Source organism: Lepidochelys olivacea, assembly GCF_965140295.1.
Source record: "Lepidochelys olivacea isolate rLepOli2 genome assembly, chromosome: 9".
Taxonomy (NCBI): domain Eukaryota; kingdom Metazoa; phylum Chordata; order Testudines; family Cheloniidae; genus Lepidochelys; species Lepidochelys olivacea.
The window spans coordinates 84,087,671-84,106,997 of NC_140419.1; the positions used below are offsets into that span (position 1 = coordinate 84,087,671).

The window sequence follows — 19,327 nt, forward strand, 5'->3', positions numbered from 1 at the left end:
CAGCTCTCATCCACACCACTTGTTAATGAGCCCCTCCGCCACGCAGTCAGCTCTTTCTTCTCCTCCCTGCCTCCCACACGTGAGTGTACAGCTGCCTCAACAGCATTCGCAGGCCCGAGGAGCAAAAGACCAAACAATATCACCATGATAGATCTTTCCCTGCGTGTTTCATCTCTGCATCTGCCTTTGCGGTGAGGCTAGAAGAGGGAGAATCTAGGCCTTCCTTGCTTTCAGTCAGTGCTCCCAACCACAGGGTTTAGTTCCTGGTTGTTAGAAAAAGTACAACATAAGCCATAGAATAACTGCAGAAGACGCAGTAAGACAAGCACATGGCATAACCTCTGCACAGCTTAAGGGAACTCTCAATCTACTGAGCTGCAAGAATGTTATGATTTTTGGACCAAGCTATTTCACTCTTCAATAACTGTCTATTCCCTGGGGAGCACCCTGTGGCCATTTAGATACTGATTTTTCACCGCCCAGCCTGCATGCGTTTCCAGTTTGCCAAACCGTTGTCAATATCTGATCACGGGAGTCACTACAGTTCACAACCAAGAAGGCAGACAAAATCCAATACCTCATTACGTTTCAATAAATTTCTGGGCCTCATCAACTTCTGAAGATCCGAATGTTCTATATAGCAGCACAGAACACTACTGTACGTCTTGCACTATTGGCTCCCTCATCTAAATTCCTATCCAGAAGTGACAGAAATAGCATCAAGTTATGAATGCAGAAGGAATATGCCATAATGATAAGTCGAAGGACAATGAAATTTATCTTCATGAGACTGGGGTGGCCAGGTAGCTCCATCATTCATGAGTGGCATAAAGTAACAGGGCGGGTAATGAGGTCAGTTTAGGTGATAAGTTATTTCTCATATTGTCACCGCTTGGTTGAGTCTGAAGTGAAGGAGTCCTTCTGCATGTATAGATGGTAATTCTGCAAAGCACCTTGATGCTTGTAGTCTAAATCTGTAGGTCATGTGAGGTCCAATTAATACACAGGCATGTAGTTTTTTTATGGGACCAAAGATGCACATGCATTTTGCAAGGGTAAACATTCAGCATGGTTTGTGAAATCATGGCCCAGATGGACTCAGATTCTAGGTGTTTTGCGATACCCCGTGGAAGTTCATCACAGGAGCTATATCAACAGTTATCTGAACCTTGTGTAGACAGCAAAAGCAACGTGAGCGAAAGAGAAATTTAATAGCTGAAGCCATCATTTGTCTGCACTCAGAAAACCCTGGGGCTGTGATCTTGTGAGCTAAGCTTGTTCTGGCCTGGTTAGTATTTGGACGGGAAGCCTCCAAGAAAAATCTAGGAATCTGTAAGAAGTCGTGTTGGTGATTCCGCCAGTGGCACTGAGCCAACGCTCCAGCATGGGTTTACTGGCTGTTTCAAAAATAGGATATTGAGCATTTATAGTCATTTAATAAAAGATGGCAATTTTAGCAAGAATTGGAGCGTTCTTTCCAGCACCCAGGCCAAATTCAACTGGCCTCTTGCAGCCAGTCTTTGTGAATCACTCCTGCATTGTTCCCTGGATAGGCTGTTTCCTCTCACCTCCTTTTGTGTAGCGCTGTGGTGCTCTGCGAGGCAGCTGTTGTGTTCCACTCCTTTGAGAGGTGGCTAATATCTATACACAGCATACATTTGGGACAGTGCTCTGGGCTCTTGCAGGCTAACATGGAAGATGCTTATTCCCCCATAGAGATAATCAAGTCATAGGAGATTTAAGAAATATTTCCCACAAAAATGAGGATTGCAGTGGTTGGCTGTCTCATCTCGAGTGTTTGTTACACTTGAAAATCACAGCCAAATGCACGTGTATCACTGACAGCAGATTGGCTGACCTTGTAAAAATGTACCTGCCAATGCTTGAGTAATACAAGTTAGGACATTGGGCAGAAAAATAGGAACATACTTTTTAACTCTGGATTGGAATACATTGGATTAGGACATTGTTATTGGAGAGACAGGGTGACAAAATGGCAAATATTTTCCTTAAAAATATAGGTGCTTTGTGTAGTAAACAAGGACAGCTGATATGGGTGGTTAAAAATAAATTAACACTACCAGGAAATTCTGACTGCAAATCTAGGAGCATTTTAGATGGAGTTTTCTTGCTTTGCCAGCAGCAGACAGCATAGTAATTAAGACACACATAATTTTAAGAGATTTTTCAGCTATCTATTGCATTGCTTACAGCACAGCAGTGGATTTCCCACAAGAAGTTCTCCTACCTCTGACCTCTCTGGCTTTCTCTTCTTCTGGTTCTGTGCATTAATTTAACTCCTTCTGTGCCACAATTGTAACTACTGCCTGCTGTAATGCGTAGCAGAATTTCACTTGTCATCCTCTTGTCACAATGGTTTGCTACCTGCAAGCTTGATGAAAACTTTAACCTTCTCTACTCACATCAACTGCATATTGCTTAGGTGCATCATTTTGACTGTGAGGCATTGTGGATATTGCTGCATTGTATCAATTTACATTTGCTTAGAGTTGGGAAAAGGAGTTTGGAATGTACTGGAATGAATAATGGCATGTATCAAGTTAGAGAGTTTTCTTGCATTAGCCTCTCACAGTTTGTATGGCAACTTCCAACTTATCTGTATGTATATATATCTATATCTTCTTATTATATGTTCCATTCTATGCATCCGATGAAGTGGGCTGTAGCCCACGAAAGCTTATGCGCTAATAAATTTGTTAGTCTCTAAGGTGCCACAAGTACTCCTGTTCTTCTTGCATGTTGATCTTCCTGCTTGTTGATATTAAAGTTAGTTCAAAATCGGTTTTCTAGGTGTGCCTGCCTCATATTGCAGCTTCTCCCAAGAAGACATAAAGATGCCACAGAGAGGCTTTGTATGAGTCATGCCAAGAAATTTGAGGGTGATAGGTTCTGAAGAATGCAGGTGTATGTACGGGAACAAGTTCTTTGAGACACTTCTCAAGATACCACAGTTTTCATCTTAGATAGTTGCATACTTCTCAATGTCCACTATGAGTCTGTCAATAACATCCATACAAAAGTCCAAAAATAAAACCAGCCTCCCATTTCCTGAGAGTCATTTATGCAACATGCATTATACCTCATAGAATCAGACCATCCATTCAGCAAGTCCAATAGTGACAAATACTTGATGCTTCTAAGGAAGGTGTAAAACTGCCATAATGCACCTAGTGAATTGTGAAAGGTTGTTTTTGGGGAGGAGGGAAAGACTCCTTTCTGACCCCAGCAATACATGGTTAATGGCACAAAACATGAGATTTCATTCTCCATGGCCTAGTCTGCATAACTGAATGCTAGTATTGGTAACCATTCAATAGATAACAAAAACTTCCAGGTTTTTACTTCAAGCCAAGATATTCTTTCTGGCATTCTAGGGGACCAGAAACTTGTCAATTTTGTTGATTCTTCTCATGGGTTTTTCTGGAGATGATCCAAGCTACAAAACTTGGATCTAGACCTGGATCTGAACTACCCCCGAATGAGGATGCGTTTAGGGATTGTGAATCAGTCCGTAAGAGAAGTGAGGTCAGCTGCGATGTTTGGATCAGTATCCAAGCTTCCTCAAAGAGAGGGGAAGTGTTTGGACCTGGGGTTTTGGTTCAGGTCCATCTACTCTTTGTTATCTAGGACAAATCAAAGCTTGCATTTGTTTATATACCTTCAGGTAGAGCAGGAAATGAAGTTAGGCTCTTATTGTACATGCTGATTTGGACAGGTGATTCTTGAAGCAGCATATGTGCCTAGTAGCAAAGCAATTGAGTTTTAAAGGGGGATGTGTACCCCTCTCCTTTAGCTTTGCTCTGCAAATGAATTGTCAGTCTCTTTTTTATCATTATGTGTCCCCCAATTTTATTTTGCATTAATTTTACTTAGATTATAAGATCCCCTGGGCAAAGACCATGTAACTTTGTCCTTGTTGAGCGGTGTATTCCGTTATGATGCTGTGCTAATAATTATGCCCAATAATGTAGAAAGTGGAATTGACACAGTTTGTGGACTTAGGCCTCAATCCTGCACTGTCTTAGTTCAAATAAGATGAATATGATGGTAAGACTCTATAGATACGAAGGCCTACATATTTAAAGAACACACACAAACTGGGCACCCAAAACATCCAGTGTGCACATGAATCTTGGGAATCCGGGCATGCACATACCATTGTATATGTAATTCCAATCTGCAAACAAACTTCCAGTGTTCTGTGCACAAGTGCATTTTTAGCCCAGGAATCGTTTTAGCTGCAATTACCCAAACCTCAGTTAGCTGCTACTCTGTTATCCAAAAGTGGGTCACGTCCTCTGATGCCCGTTCACTACACTGAAAATTCTCCCAGTTATCTGAGTGTGTTAAATGTCTCCTATGATACTGGGATAATCAAGTTTGTATTGTAGCCCCATCTCTGTACAAGAGATGTAGGGAAAGTTGGATGATGAGCCTTTGTTTTCCTTAGCAGTAATCCCCATCTTGTGAGAAGCTGCATGAGTCACAGGGCCCAGTAGTGTATCTCTAGTACTTGAGGCTTGGTGGGGGACACCTTGTAAGCCTTTCATGGGGAAGTGAAGGGAGGTGTGGCACAACAAAAGTGTGTGGTGCTTCCACAATGCAGCGACAGGAGGACGTGTGTAAAATTAGACTCTGAGCCTATCTGTGCAGTGCCAGGGAGTTTAACTGTCCTTTAGCTAGCAAGCTAAAGTGTTTGTTTGAAGATGTAGAGCTGCTTGTGTTTTCACTGGCTGTGGCCTAATTACATATCACCAGTGGACTTGAATCACACTGTTAATATTCATCTGCTGTTGCCGGGCCTCCAGATGGACCTAGTTTATGTGCTCTGACTTCAGATGCTGCATTCTTCTTTTGTTGCAAGAATTAGCAAATAGAATGCTTCCATCCTAGGGCCCAACCCTGTAAACGCTTATACCTTTAAGAGGGCCCAGCAGAGTCAGGCAGTTAAATCCTTCCAGTTGCTTTTTATCTCAAAGCCAAACCCCTCGTAGCATTCTCGCCACCCAGCTGGTGTCTTGTTGAGAGGAACGAAAGTGTTAAATGGCAAGCTAAGGATCAGGATGAGCGCAAAACCCACCCATGACTCCCAGTTTGCTTTGTTGATAAAGAGAAATTCACAAGTACAATATTGATGGGTTCTCTTTCCCCTGTTGCATTCAGCCTGCCAGAGCCCCATATGACAAGTCTGTGGCTCTGTGCCCCTACAGCACAGCAAGGTTTCCTTATAGCTACATGATGGAAGTCAAAATATCCAGATGGAACCACAGAGGTCGCAACCTGCCGCAATCTCCTGTTCTTTATTCAGACCTGACAAGCTGAATTACCGTTATCTCAGGCTGCTGCGTTAAAGAGCCTTTAGTTAAAAGAGTAACAACAACAAAATTAAAAGGTAGAGGAAAAATACTCTCTCTGCTTCTCTTACTGCCTGTTTTCTTTCTTTTCACTCCAACATGTTCCTAAAATATGTATTAAAAGAGCTTTATCTGGGGAAAAGAAATCAAATGGGATTTGGTAGGGGGTGGAAATTCCCAGCTGATGAGGAGGCAGTACGAACGGATGCATTAAGAGCCCTCAGAAACATGGCTTTTTTTAAAGGATTCCAAATCTCTCAAGACTCATTTTTCAACATGCTGCAGTCTATCAACTAAATCAATGTTAATAAGGTAAAACAGGATAGCCCCCGCTAAATAAAACAAGCTGGAGAATGTCTAATGAAACAGAATTCTTTGGTGTAAATATTGGTCTGGATTAATGTGATTACAGCATGAAGTTGTTGCCACACTATAGTTAAGGCCCTGTCAGCCCCTTCATTACAGCCCCCATTATCAGAGTTTGTAGAAAAATAAAGGCTTTCCAACTCCCACGCCTTGAATCCACATCTGCAGCTCAAAGGTCAGGAAAAGAACATATTTGATCAGTTATTAATTTATAATAGTCTCCTTTCCTTTGACGTAAGGAGGTATTTTTAAATGATCCTGGCATTTAGGCTAACATTTTTCAAACTTCGGACTTTACAGTTAGGCACCTAAATCCATGAATAAGCAGGTCAGTAAGCAGGCATTGAGTGCCCATTGGTGCTAGGCACTTTACAAAATATACCAGAGACACAGTCCTGCCCCAGTGACCTTACCACCTAAAGATAGGCAAATTATGGCAAGTGAAGACAGGCAATTGGAAGGGAGGGTTTAAAACAAACACAAGAAAGTATTTTTTCACACAACGCACTGTCAACCTCTGGAACTCCTTGCCAGAGGGTGTTATGAAGGCCAATACTATAAAGGGGTTCAAAAGGGAGCTAGATTAATTAGTGGAAGATAGGTCCATCAATGGCTATTAGCCAGGATGGGCAGGAATGGTGTCCCTAGCCTCTATTTGCCAGAAGCTGGGATTGGGTGACAGGGCATGGATCACTTGATGGTTACCTGTCTGTTCATTCCCTTTGGGGCACCTGACATTGGCCACTGTGAGAGGACAGGATAATGGGCTTGATGGATCTTCGGTCTGACTCAGTGTGGCCGTTCTTATGTTCTTATGTAGGGGAATCATAGCACATGGGTTACCGCAATAACACTGTGTTTGTTTTGGTTAATGACTCAGGCTTTTTGATGATTATGTATTTTGTTTGCTTATTTATTATTTGGGATGGGAATGCCAGGATGGGGTAGGAGTGTATGGGAGGAGTGAGATGATGAGAGGAGATGAAGTCATAAAATCCCAAAAAGGGAACATGGAGTGAAGTGGAGGACTGGGAGAGGAGTGGGAAGAGGTAGCTGGATGAGTAACAAATCTCATACCGAATCTCTTTGCTTTGAGTAAAGAAAATCCCAGCAACTTGAGAAAACAGCTCCCACGGTTAGGCTTACAAGGAGGTTACTGTATCCCTACCTTTCTGGTTGATCAAGTACAAAATCTACTAGTAAACATTTACCAACTGTAGAAGTTGATGGCAAAAAACCTCAAATGTACTTTGGGGTTATTCATAATCAGAATCCAGATCTAAACATTGCAAATGGCCACTACCTTTATAACAAGCTGAACCAAAACCTGAGACCCAAAATACCCTTGAATCTTGGGAGTGCTGGAAACTGGAATTCCAATTTTCAAAATGTCTTTTGCCTTAATAATAGGCCACAATTGGATCCTAGGCCACCTTGATTATCACTACAAAAGGTTTTTTCCCCCCCCGCTCTCCTGCTGGTAATAGCTCACCTTACCTGATCACTCTGGTTACAGTGTGTATGGTAACACCCATTGTTTCATGTTCTCTGTGTATATAAATCTCCCACTGTATTTTCCACTGAATGCACCCAATGAAGTGAGCTGTAGCTCACGAAAGCTTATGCTCAAATAAATTGGTTAGTCTCTAAGGTGCCACAAGTCCTCCTTTTCTTAGTGGAAAAGATGTGGTTTTTATCCCCCCCTTGCTTCTGAGGCCCATCTGCTCAACAGCAAAATGCATCAGCTTTCTTCACCACTGGATCATTAAGACCCAAATCCACCACACTATGTACCTGAAGCAAAGGCAAGGTTTTATGTACGGGGGGGGGGGAGAACTGAAGCATCGCAGATTCCTTTTTACCCTGCACGCAATACAGTCAGCAGCGCTCGTGTCGGTAGGTGGAGCGCCACAGCTCTTCAGTGGCTTGCTGCTGATTGGTGTGGCTGACTGAGTCTGCCCCAGCAGCAGGTGGTGAGGGGAACATGTATTTGTGTCGGTAATGCTATCAGCCTAGCTGGTATGCAGAAAAGGCTCTTTTCAGACTGTGCTACAGGAGAAACAATGGGAAGCAGGGTTAACAAAGCCTTTGTTGATATCGTTCCCGTCCTTGGTGTTTTTCAGGGGGCTTTTTGGCTTGATCACCTTCATACTGCTCTGATTTATGTGGGCATTCAAACCAAAACTGAGCTTGTTGGAACAGTAGTGAGGAAAAGAGAAGAGCTGTGTCACATGCATCTCACTTGTCAGCCCAAAATAATCTAACAGGACAAAGGACAGCATGAAACATGGTTCTATATTTTCCCCAAATATTATAGTCCCAGGTCTCCTCATTAGCTGTCATTGTTTCCATTAGATATGCTACTGGGAGATGAGAGGTAATTAGCGTGTATAACCCAGATACCTTGTGGAATGTACTGCAGTGTAAGCTATAATAAAGATTTTAATTACCAACTATATCCTATCCGTGGGAGATATAAATAGCAGAGATGCTGGAGTGTGCATTTTCCAAACATACACCAAACGCTTCCCTTAAGTTGGCAAAATCAGCCGACTTGCCAAATGGACACATCCATTTCTATGAAAGACTGATCAGTGAAACAGAAAAACTTAGTTCTTCTTCTTAATTACTGGGCACCGACTTTGTGCGTGGCACTGTAATCCCCCAAGGCACTTGCAATAAATATTGATAATTGATGGACATGTTCATAGCAACAATTGCCTTTCCAGGCAGTGACGTATGACTGAGGCAGACATGTCGTTAATAATAAGCTGCAATTAGACTCATGCTAAATCCTTGGCAGAATTTTAGGTACCTTCAAATGTAGGACTTATACTGAAGATGGCTTCCATTTTATTTTATGACTAGGCAGCTTAACACACGAGCAGTGCTATTTCTGTCCCCCGAACTGAGGGCTGGATTGGGTCTAGTAGACTCAGACCTGTGTTGGTGGTTGTGTGATGCCACACCTTCTCAGTGATCTGTTGAGGAGTCTGGTGCTTCTTGGGGCACTAGCAGAGAGCAGTCCTTCTACATTCAGGGTGCAGGAATTGTAATTGCTAATGGCCCCTGTGGGTAGGGGGAACCACTTTGCACCTTCCCTGTGATATACTCAAGCAAAGGGTGTTGTCACAAGCAGACAGCTATCCCTGCCAGGCAACAGCCTGATTCCAACTTAGCCCACTAGCTGCTGCTGTATAACAACATATGGGAGCAGCACACAGAGCCTTTTGGGGCTGAACAGGAAGAGGCTAGATTAATAACGATCTCTCTCCTTTTCTGCAGAAAGGTGCGTGTTCTTGGAACACATTTTCTTCCCCTTGTCAGAAAAATGGGAGCAATGACACTCATGCACCTCAGCCTAGCAGGGAGCGGATGAAGTTCGTGGGGATTCATTGTTGTATGTACAGTAAAATTAAGTTTGAAGATGTCGGAGTGCTTGACGGCCCGTGTGCTGAGAAGCTGATGGGTTGTACTGACATGCTGCCACAGGCTCATTTGTTTCATCTTGACGAGTGAAATGACATAACGTGACGCAATGTGCTGACGTAGCCTGACTTGATCTAGTCCCACAAGATCTTCAGCGGGTGTAAATTTGACCTAGTCCTACAAGATCTTCAGCGGGTGTACATTTGGAATCGCTCTAGAGGGAAGGTGGTGCTGTGATTAGGCCACTAGCCTGGAACTTGGGAAACTGGGGCAACCCTGCGCAAGTCACTTGGTTTCTTTGGTCCACATCCACAAAGGGGCCTAGGTCTTGCAAGACTCAGCATTGCAGCACCTAGAAACTCACAGGAACGCTGCTGAGATTGACAAAGCCCGAGTTAAGCATCTAGTCTCATTATACAATGAAAGGAGAGAGATAGGTGTGTTAGCCAGCATGCTAGGCGGGGAGCCACCTAAACTAGCCAATGAGAGCTGCCAATGACAGAGGGTGTATGTCAGGGATAGGTGCCTCCCTATGGCCTGGACTTAGGTGCCTATATCTGCTTAGTGATCCATGAATGGGCACCTGCCGCCCCAGGCTTAGGTGGAAGACAGGTGTCCAGATGCCTAGAGTGCAGCAGCTGTCCACATGCCCAGAGGCACCTAAGGAACTTCTGCCTTGAAAACATAGGCACCAAGTGAATCAGCACCTATAGGGTTTAGTGGGAGTTTTGTGGATTGCAGTGGAGCCAAACGTGGGACGTAGGTAACCAAATCTGGAGTTTAGATGCCTTTGTGGATCTGGGCCTCATCTGTAACATGGAAATAAAAGCACTTTCCTACCTCCCAGAAGAGTTGTGATGATAAATACCTGAAAGTTTGTGAGGTGCTCAGATAGCATGTTAATGGGGCCACTTAAGATAGCTAGATAAGACAGACTTCCATTGATGGATCAATGCCAAATTTGTACCAGCTAAGGATCAGACCAATCATTTGGCAAAGCATGATTCAAACCATGTGGCTGGGGAGGGGAGATGGTAATGGGAATCTTTATAAAACATTTTTAAAAATGTAAATAACAGGTTTTCTACCCAGCGATAAAGCTTGAGATTAGTGCTTGAATTATGCTGGATAATTAGTGTAGTAGGTAATTATTTCAGATCTGGCACATCTGCGAATCCAGCACTGCTATTGAATTAGAAAATCCTCATGGCCACAAAAATGAGATGGTTGCAGCAATTCCACATGGGGATCTCTGGGCAAGATTAATTATCCCTTCAACTGGCAGGGATTTGCCAAACGATTATGCAGACACTACTGTGTAGCCTCATTGCAATGGATACTGATAACATTTCTTTGGAAGAAAAAAGAATCTGGGTGCCTTGCCCTGTGTTTTTGGGGGCTGACTGGGCTAAGCGGTTTTGACTCAGCCAGAAGAGCTAAAATGTGCTAAGGCTACAACAGCGAGTGATAACCTGGAGGGAGGATGGGGGAAGTGGCCCAGACGTGGAACCTACAGAAAGGGCAGTGAAATCTAATCTTGATACGAATACAGAATTGCCATGGCAACAAGGGCATGTTGCAGAGCACATGTGGAACTAGTGGATGGATTTTCATAGGAAAATGATCAGTGTTGTTGAAAAAGCAATCATCTAAAGATGACGAAGGAGCTGGAAATCAGAGTCCGCCCAGTCCAGTGAGTAGGATGTCCACATGGGGGTGAGCGTGGCCTGGGTCCCAGCACGACCTGAGCTCCTAGCCCAGGCTGAGATTGCCGTGTGAGGTGGGGGAGGTGCAGCACCTCCACTAGAGGGGTGCCTGCTGAACGTGGCCCAACATGGTCAGTTCTCTGCTCTGCCTGGCTGTGATGAAAGATTAGGGGATAAGCTTCATATTCTGGCCAACCTCCCCTCTCTCTCTCAGTAGAAGTGGGGACAATGCCTAGGGCCGCCCAGAGGGGCGGACAAGTGGGGCAATTTGCCCCAGGCCCCGCAGGGGCCCCCACGAGAGTTTTCAGGGGCCCCCACTAGAATTTTCGGTGGCGGGTCCTTCAGTGCAGCCGAACACACCTGGAGTAAAGGACCTGCTGCCGCTTCTTCTGCTCCGGGTCTTCGGCAGCAATTCGGCGGCGGGGGGTCCTTCCGCTCCATGTCTTCAGCGAAGTGCCCTGAAGACCCGGAGCGGAAGGACCCCTGCCGCCGAAGACCCCAGGCCCCCTGAATCCTCTGGGCAGCCCTGACAATGCCAGAACTTGGATGAGCTGTCAGTGCTAAATACAGAATACTCCTGTTATCTACAGTCACCACAGGTTGCATTAAGTGGTTTGTTGCGATACCTGGAATATGACTGATGCTACCGAGAGCGACATTTTATTCAATTTGCTCTCTTTTAATATTCCTCTGTGAAACGGCAGCACTCTTCTCCCTCACATAAACACACATCTCAAAGAAATGCTATCAACTAGTCGTATTAGGGGTTTTTTATTACTCGTTAAATGCCCATTGTGGTCTGAGCCCGGTACAACACACAGAAAGCTACAGTCCCTTCCCTGAGGAATTCACACTCAAAGCTGAGCTGACCACAAAGTCGAATACACGGGGCCATGTTCATCCCTGAGGTAGCTGCATTGATGCTGCAGCTGCAGGAATGAGTTTGGCCTATAATGCACCGAGTGATCAGGGAAGCACAAAACTCAGAGCAGGACAGATTACTTTTTAAAAAACACTTTGCTTTGTGGTGGGTGATCACTGAACAACTTTGCCTCTGGCCTGTGTTCTAAGGAGGGATGTGAAGGAGGAAAGGGTAGTTCCCTGGCACACACAAATGTTCTCAGTAAAACTAAATAGCCTTTCCATTGCACATTCCCAGTGTAAAACTACCCCCAAACTAGGTTTGCCCTCATCATTCAGGTTCTCAAAACAGCTGTGCAAATAACTGAAACAAGCCTGATTTGGAATCTCCGGGGAATTCACAGCAGCAAATGAGGACACGATTGAATAATCTGGGTCAGATTTTAGCAAGTTGTTTGTCTTTTTAAAAGAAATCCTACTAGAGTTGCATGTGTGTGACAAATCAGGTGAAGCTCCAATGGATTTGGGACCAGGGTTCTCCAAGCCCAAGAGATGAGTGCATTTAGCTTTACAGGGGCCACGCAAAATTACCCCAAAACTTTACACCCACACCACACCCTGCACACACATACACCCCCACACACCCCAGGCCCTATTCTGGTCTGAAATGGAGAAATCAAAAAGGCTTAATTCAGACAAAATGTCAGTTTGGTTAAATACCCCCACCTTCAACAAAACAACAACAAAAAACTAGCAGTTTGCCTCCTTCCTAATAACTCTTTCCTGCAGCAACCACTTATCTCCCACTACCAACTAGCTCCTCCAGCCAGCGTACCGCCTTTTTATAACATGCTGGAGGAAATTATGTACCACCAATTCACACAGCTGGCCACGCTCTGCTACTCTATCAGACCTTGCAAGCCACAGCAGGCAATTGTGGTCTTTGATCTGTGTGTGTGTGAGAGAGAGAGAGAGAGTGAAAGAGAGAGCTCTCTGCCAATCCCTGGATGGAATGTAAACACTTAAGTTACATATAAATTCAAAGGTCATATTCAGACTATACAGAAGGCCATTAAAAATGGACAACAAAAATGCAGAATGATCCCATCTTCTAGCCATTTTTGTGTTTATTTTGAATGCTGATGAACCAGGGGGCAGAAGATTTGATTGTCCCACAAGGAGCAAGAAAGTAGTACAAGGGAAGAGCCAGAAGCTGTAGCAAAAGTGACTTGGGTTTGTGAATCAGGAAATACTTCTCTGTACAACAGATGACTAACCTGTGCAACTTGCAACTGCAGAACATTATTGAAACAACTAATTTAGTGACACTGAAGAAAATTAGACACATGAATAAGAATAGAAATTGCAATGACACAAACTAGGATAACCTAGTCAAGGGCTATCAAATCTTCCATTACAGGGCACAAATTGATCAGCAGTTTCTGACAGCCTGCTCTCTAGTATCTCTGAAGCTAGTCTCTTTTCCCATTCCTGTCTCTGAACTAGGAAAACATAGAGGCAAATTAGAATAGCAGTTGCAACAACATATCACTTTGGTCTCTTCTAGTCCACAGGAAAACAGCAACTTTCATGGACTTCAACTCCATCCATGTGCCTGCTCTGTGAAATAACTAACACTTCAGTGCCTGGACTAAAGTATAACATTGGGCAAAGCAGTTGTCCAACAATAAATAAAGACTTGCTAGCTCTTTATCCTTCTAGGATCCTACCACATTGCTATATTTCCTAAATTACCTGGGATCAGCTGCATGGATAAAAAGGCTAATAAAAGACCACTTGGGATGATTTTAGAAGTGTACGTCTAGTACGTTTAGAAGTGTAAGGTTAGCTGAGTTTTGCTGGGGTGGGGATTATGTATCACCATGCAAGTTTTGCAAACATATAACAAAATGTTGCACATTGAAGGTGCAGTGTATCTGTGCTACTTGGGATGTCAGGCTGAGCTGTGTGCGGCTGGGCAAAGGAGTCTCTCCCGCCTTTCCTTTCCCAAAGTTTGTCTTGCGTTTAAAATTCATCTTCACACGGTGCAAAGTTTATTTCCCCAGGAAACGGTAGCCATTTAAAAGTATTGCTTAGCATTGCTCAGGCAGCTGTTCCTAGCATCTCTGCGCTCCGGATATTGTATCCCTTCTGGACAGCGAGGAAGAGAAATCTTTCTTGGCTATTGTAGTAGCCAGGGTTATGTGGGCATGGTTGCCTTCTGGCAACCCTCCTGCACAGCTCCAGTAGATTCCCTGGGAGAAGGCTGCCTACAAAGCTTTCATGAGGCTGCATATATCTCGGCTCCAGCTGTCTGGTAAGTTCAGATGCTGTTTCTTTTAATGCCTGTCTGTGCTACTTATTGTTACTCCTGTCCAGAGGATCCGGCCAAAATGTAACATAGACCAAAGGGCAAGGCAAACTGCCTCTATGATCCTGCCTATGTTTAGAAAGCTACCACTGCGGAAAACCTGGCTACAGTGCATAGCTGCTGGAAATAGGGATGCTGGGGGTGCTGCCGCACCTCCGGCTTGAAGTGGTTTCCATCATATATGGGGTTTGCAGTTTGGTTCAATGGTTCTCAGCGCCCCTGCTGCAGTGTGGTGCGGATCTGACATGCTTCCTGTGTGGGCTGAACTGAACGTGTTCCTGATTTATGCTGCAGCCCTATTGAAGTCCAGAGCAGTAGCATGATGTGGATATGTAATCAAAACATGGTTCTGTTCCATCTCAACTGGCAAGACCTGGTTGTATTTTAACCAGGTCAGGGCAATGCCATGTAGCCAAGAACCCAATGTGCCCATTTTCATAGTGTAGGTGGAAGCTTAGCCAGCATCGCTGCGGTTAGTTAATGCTTATTACAAACATGCTCACATGCAACCAAACACATCGCCTCACCCTACACGTTGCCTCCAGTGGTCAGTCTGATGGGTTTGCAGACTCCGCCCTTACTGGGAATGGCTACACAAGCAGAAAATCCCATGGCTGCCCCTCCCAGCACAGCGTGACTGGGGCCATATTGTCACCTGATGTCAGGCATGCTAAACATGCTAAAAATGCTAAACAGCCAAACAGCTTCAGTGTCACAGCTCTCAGCCCAGTGCTGTACCCTGTGTGGATAACAATACATAATGTACATCCTCACCATTGCAATTCAGAGTACGTTGTAAGCTGTATTGTGTACAGTTCTGATCGAAGGACTCAAGCAATTTCTTCCTTTTGTGCCCCGTAGTATGATTTCTACATAGCATCGGAAACAGTGACACTTTTTAAATTAAAATACAAAAGACATAGCACATGATCAGTTTGAAAAGCTGGAGGGTGTCTATAAATCCTGGCTGAAGTCAGACACGTCTCTCTGTAGATAATGTGAGATTTGTTACCATAGACAGGAAACAATGCTTCCAAACTCCTTTTATGGATAGACATTTCACAGACTTAGATTTTAAGCTCTTTGGCTCAGGAATCATCTTTGTGTTATGTGTTAATACAGTACCCAGCAAAGTGGGGTCCTGATTCTTGATTGTGACCTTGGGCCAGTCAGGTCACGTCTCTGTGCAGCAGGAAAACATGGCTAATAACTTACCCATCTTTGTAGAGCGCTTTGAGGTCTTTGGATGTAATGCACTAGATGCATGTGAACTATTCCAATGAGGAGGAAAATGGAAAAATAGGCAAAATGCATCTAATTGTGTTTTTAACATGCATAAGTATGATGCAGACTCCAAGTTTCAATTCTAGTGCAGAATAAAATGTATCCTTTTTATCAAGATTGATTTTATTTTATCTAAAATTTATAAGAGCTAAAATAAGAGTAGCTTTAAAAACAAAACACAACTACTTAAGATCCTTTCCCAGAGAAGTATCTGAATACACCTGCAGACTAGGAAAGAAAAACCAATGATGTTTGAAAAGAAGAGTTGAAAAATTCTTTTTTCTCCTCTCATAGTTGATGACTTCACTGGTGCTAACTCAGCCTAAGGAATGGCTTTCCTTGCTCAGCTTTAGGTGTCAATGAAACCATTAATAGTGGCAGGACAAATCTTAAATGACAAACCCAGGTTTTGACATGGGAAACACTTTTCACTAAAAAGAAAAGGAGTACTTGTGGCACCTCCTTTTCTTTTTGCAAATACAGACTAACACGGCTGTTACTCTGAAACGTTTCACTCAATGTTGGTGTTGCGGCCTTTTTCAGTATTGTGCTACATTTCATGCCAATTTTGTATGTACATGGACAAGGGCTATAGAGGAACTGAAGTTGTCTCTCATTCATCATGTGAGACCCCCTTCAGCACCTGTGCATTAATACAGATATCTTCTCACAGGGCTCAACCTCTAAGCTGATACATATCCAGTGGGTGTCAATGCACCCTCTAACGCAGCTTGCCTGAAGCTAGTACCATTTTGTTTCCATCTTTCCCAGGACCACGCGGACATTGAGTGGAAGTTTGCCCGGACAAAGCTGTGGATGAGTTACTTTGATGAAGGTGGCACTCTGCCACCTCCATTTAATATTATCCCAAGTCCCAAGTCAATCTGGTACCTTTGCAAGTGGATCCACAAGCAACTGTGCCCAGACATGGACTCTGAGGATGAACAGAAGAGGCATGAAAACCTAAAAACATTCACAGTAAGGAGCCTTATATTTGAGTATTTCATTTGCCCAGAGTATTATTAATTAATTCAGGCTCACAGATTCCAGTATCCCTTTGCTTTTAGTAGTGGGCTACTGCTGGGCCACAGCTTCTAGCGAGCCAGCAGGAGACATGGAGACGTGACTGATCCCCATGTAATATACTTGTACCTATTTAATTGCAGGAACGGCACGCTGACAACCTGATTCAGAATCAACATTACCAGGTAAAGCCTCTAGTTCATTAAGTCATTTATTGCCTATTTCTTGCTCGTGCTTGATTCGTGACGCCTTGCTGGCTGCAAAGTGCTGTAATATATTTTGACACATGTGCAAGCTCTAAGAGGTTTCTGCTCATTTTGCAATAAAATATGCATGGCTTCTTCCAAACGGTCTATGTGGTTTGGCTCCGCGGCTCACTTGTGGCCTTTCACCTCTTCACATACAGTGCAAAAGCTGGGTGAAATTCCCGTTGACTTCAGTGGAGCCAAGATTTCATGTCTGGGAACGTGGTGAAGTGAAATCCTCATCAAAATTGCTGCTTTAAAAAGTCAAAAAGCTTAGCCTTATTTTTGCAATGAATTCCTAGATTCATCACAAATAAGGAACAATTGGAGTATTTTTATGACTGAGGAAGGCTCAGATGAGAGGAATGTTTTCTTCTGCTGAAAAGACTTTTGTAGCTTCTATTTAGTCTTCCTGCCCAGGTTCAAGAGTTCATCAGATACAGCTTATAACAGGATGAATCTGTATTTACAATACCAGTTGCTTGAACCCAATTGAATGCATTATACCAGTATTCTGGAAGGAAAAACAATAATAATAATAATAATAATAAATCCCCCTGAATGTTGTTATATAGTACATCTGGCCTACATTTTCACAAGTGACCAATGATTTTGGGTGCTTCAATTTTTAGGTGTCTAAAATTGAGACACCTTAAAGGGGCTTTGTTTTCAGAAAACAGGCATTTGGTACTTTTCTGAAACTCGGGCCTCGCTTATATGTCTTAATCTGGGCACCACAAAGACAAGGGATCCACAGCCAGCCTGAAAATGTAGTTCTCAGAGCTTTTTGACTTCACTGGGCTGTTGACAAAGAGGATTTTCAAAGATGCCCCGGGAGTTAAGGCTTCCTTTGAACATCCTGCCCTAAATAATTCACCTTGACAATCTGCCTGAGGACATGCATCATAGATTTACTCTCTCCACTTACAGACACAGAGAGGTTGAGGGCAACATTTGTAGTGGGAAGAGGCCTACTGCCATGCTGAAAAATGTGTGCGCAATTGCACACCTATGTTTGTGAACACATCTACAGGGTCTAAAAAACAATTTGCCTGTGTAATTATAGCAATGACATGCACAAAGGCAGGGGCAAACGAGCACATACGTTTACTTGCACAAATGGATCTCTTCCCACCAAAAATTCAGTCTGAATTGAATAGCCCAGGACCACAGAAGGAGTCAGAGACCTGGGGCAAGTCACTAAGAGCTTATCCTGTGAAGTGAAGAGCATGCTTAGATCCCAATACCAGCAATAGGTGCTCAAGGTCTGGGAGCCTTGCAGGATGGAGCCCTTAATATATGTTAGACTGATTACCCTCAGGATAGACTATGCCCTTGGGTAGATGTCCATGGTTCCCATTTACTTCAATGGGACCCCAGTTTATATCCAGGTGGGCTAATGTGGCTCTAAATGAATCCATCTAGTTTTGGCTGTTCTTCAGCAGATGTATTTGTTTAGCTATGGAGATGTCCATGACTCATGAGTGTGGGGAAAACAAATCTCCAAGTGTCATATTTAACAGTTCCATAATACCTGGCAAATATATGAGACTTGTACTGAAACTTTAAAAGCACTTGACATTCTTTAACCAATTAAGACTCATATTATCCCCACAATGTGAGTAATTATCCTTATATTACAAATGGGGAAAGCAAGGCAGATAAGTTAAGTGGCTTGAAGTTATGTGTCAAATTAAGAAGGCTGAGACATGAATTCTCTTCTCACACAAGCATTGTTACATACACACAACACTAGTACAGGACTTTGACTTATGCTTAACTCTGAACTTTCAAGATGCAAGATCTATAACTCTTTATAATGCTTCATTATTTTGAAAGAACATACCCCATTTTTCAACACCAAAGGCAGGTCTGTGACTCCGCAAACAGTGGGACAGAGACATCACAGACAGTGAAAACGCAATGAGACTGCACTGTTTGGCCTCGATAAGTAGGTAGCTGAATCATTCATGTTCTTTTATGTTTCAGGAAGTGATCAGAAATCTAGTGAAAAGATATGTTGCAGCAATGATACGAAATTCCAAAACCAACGAGGGATTAACTGAAGAAAATTTTAAGGTAATCCATTTTTCTGTAATACAGTTGCCTCTCATAACAATTCCTTTTGCTACACTAAGGCCTGGTCTACACTGGGGGGGAGGAGTGGGAAGGATCGATCTAAGATATGCAACTTCAGCTACGAGAATAGCGTAGCTGAAGTCGACCTATCTTAGATCGACTTAGAATCACTTACTTCGCGTCCTCGCAGCGCGGAATCAACGGCCGCCGCTCCCCCGTCGACTCCGCTTCCGCCTCTCGCCGTGGTGGAGTTCCAGAGTTGACGGCAGAGCGATCGGGGATCGATCACTACCCACTGATCCGGTGGGTAGTGTAGACATGGCCTAAGTGATGCCTCCTCCTTTGTAAAGCACTTTGAGAGCTACTGATGAAAGGATTATTCAGTATTATTTGTGCTGAGCATACCTGTGACATGTATGTCTATGTGCATTCTTGTGAGCAGGCAGGGTCCCTGCCACCCTCTGGTTCCGTCTAGGCTTTAGCAGTTTAGCATGTTCTAAAGTACAATCGGTTTGTCTGGACTAGGATTTTAGAAGGTGTTAATCAGATTGAGCTAACTTCATTTAACATCACATCTTTAAATGCTAG

The 19,327-nt window shown here is 43.6% G+C and overlaps 1 protein-coding gene across 1 annotated transcript in view; it reads left to right on the plus strand.

Moving 5' to 3' along the window:
* Positions 1-19,327, plus strand: part of TRPC5 (transient receptor potential cation channel subfamily C member 5) — a 137,109-nt gene that overhangs the window by 115,926 nt on the left and 1,856 nt on the right. Inside the window, exons 8-10 of the mRNA XM_084639722.1 lie at positions 16,164-16,370; positions 16,559-16,600; positions 18,650-18,739. Coding sequence (XP_084495848.1) covers positions 16,164-16,370; positions 16,559-16,600; positions 18,650-18,739 — 339 coding nt within the window. The remainder of the gene's footprint in view (positions 1-16,163; positions 16,371-16,558; positions 16,601-18,649; positions 18,740-19,327) is intronic.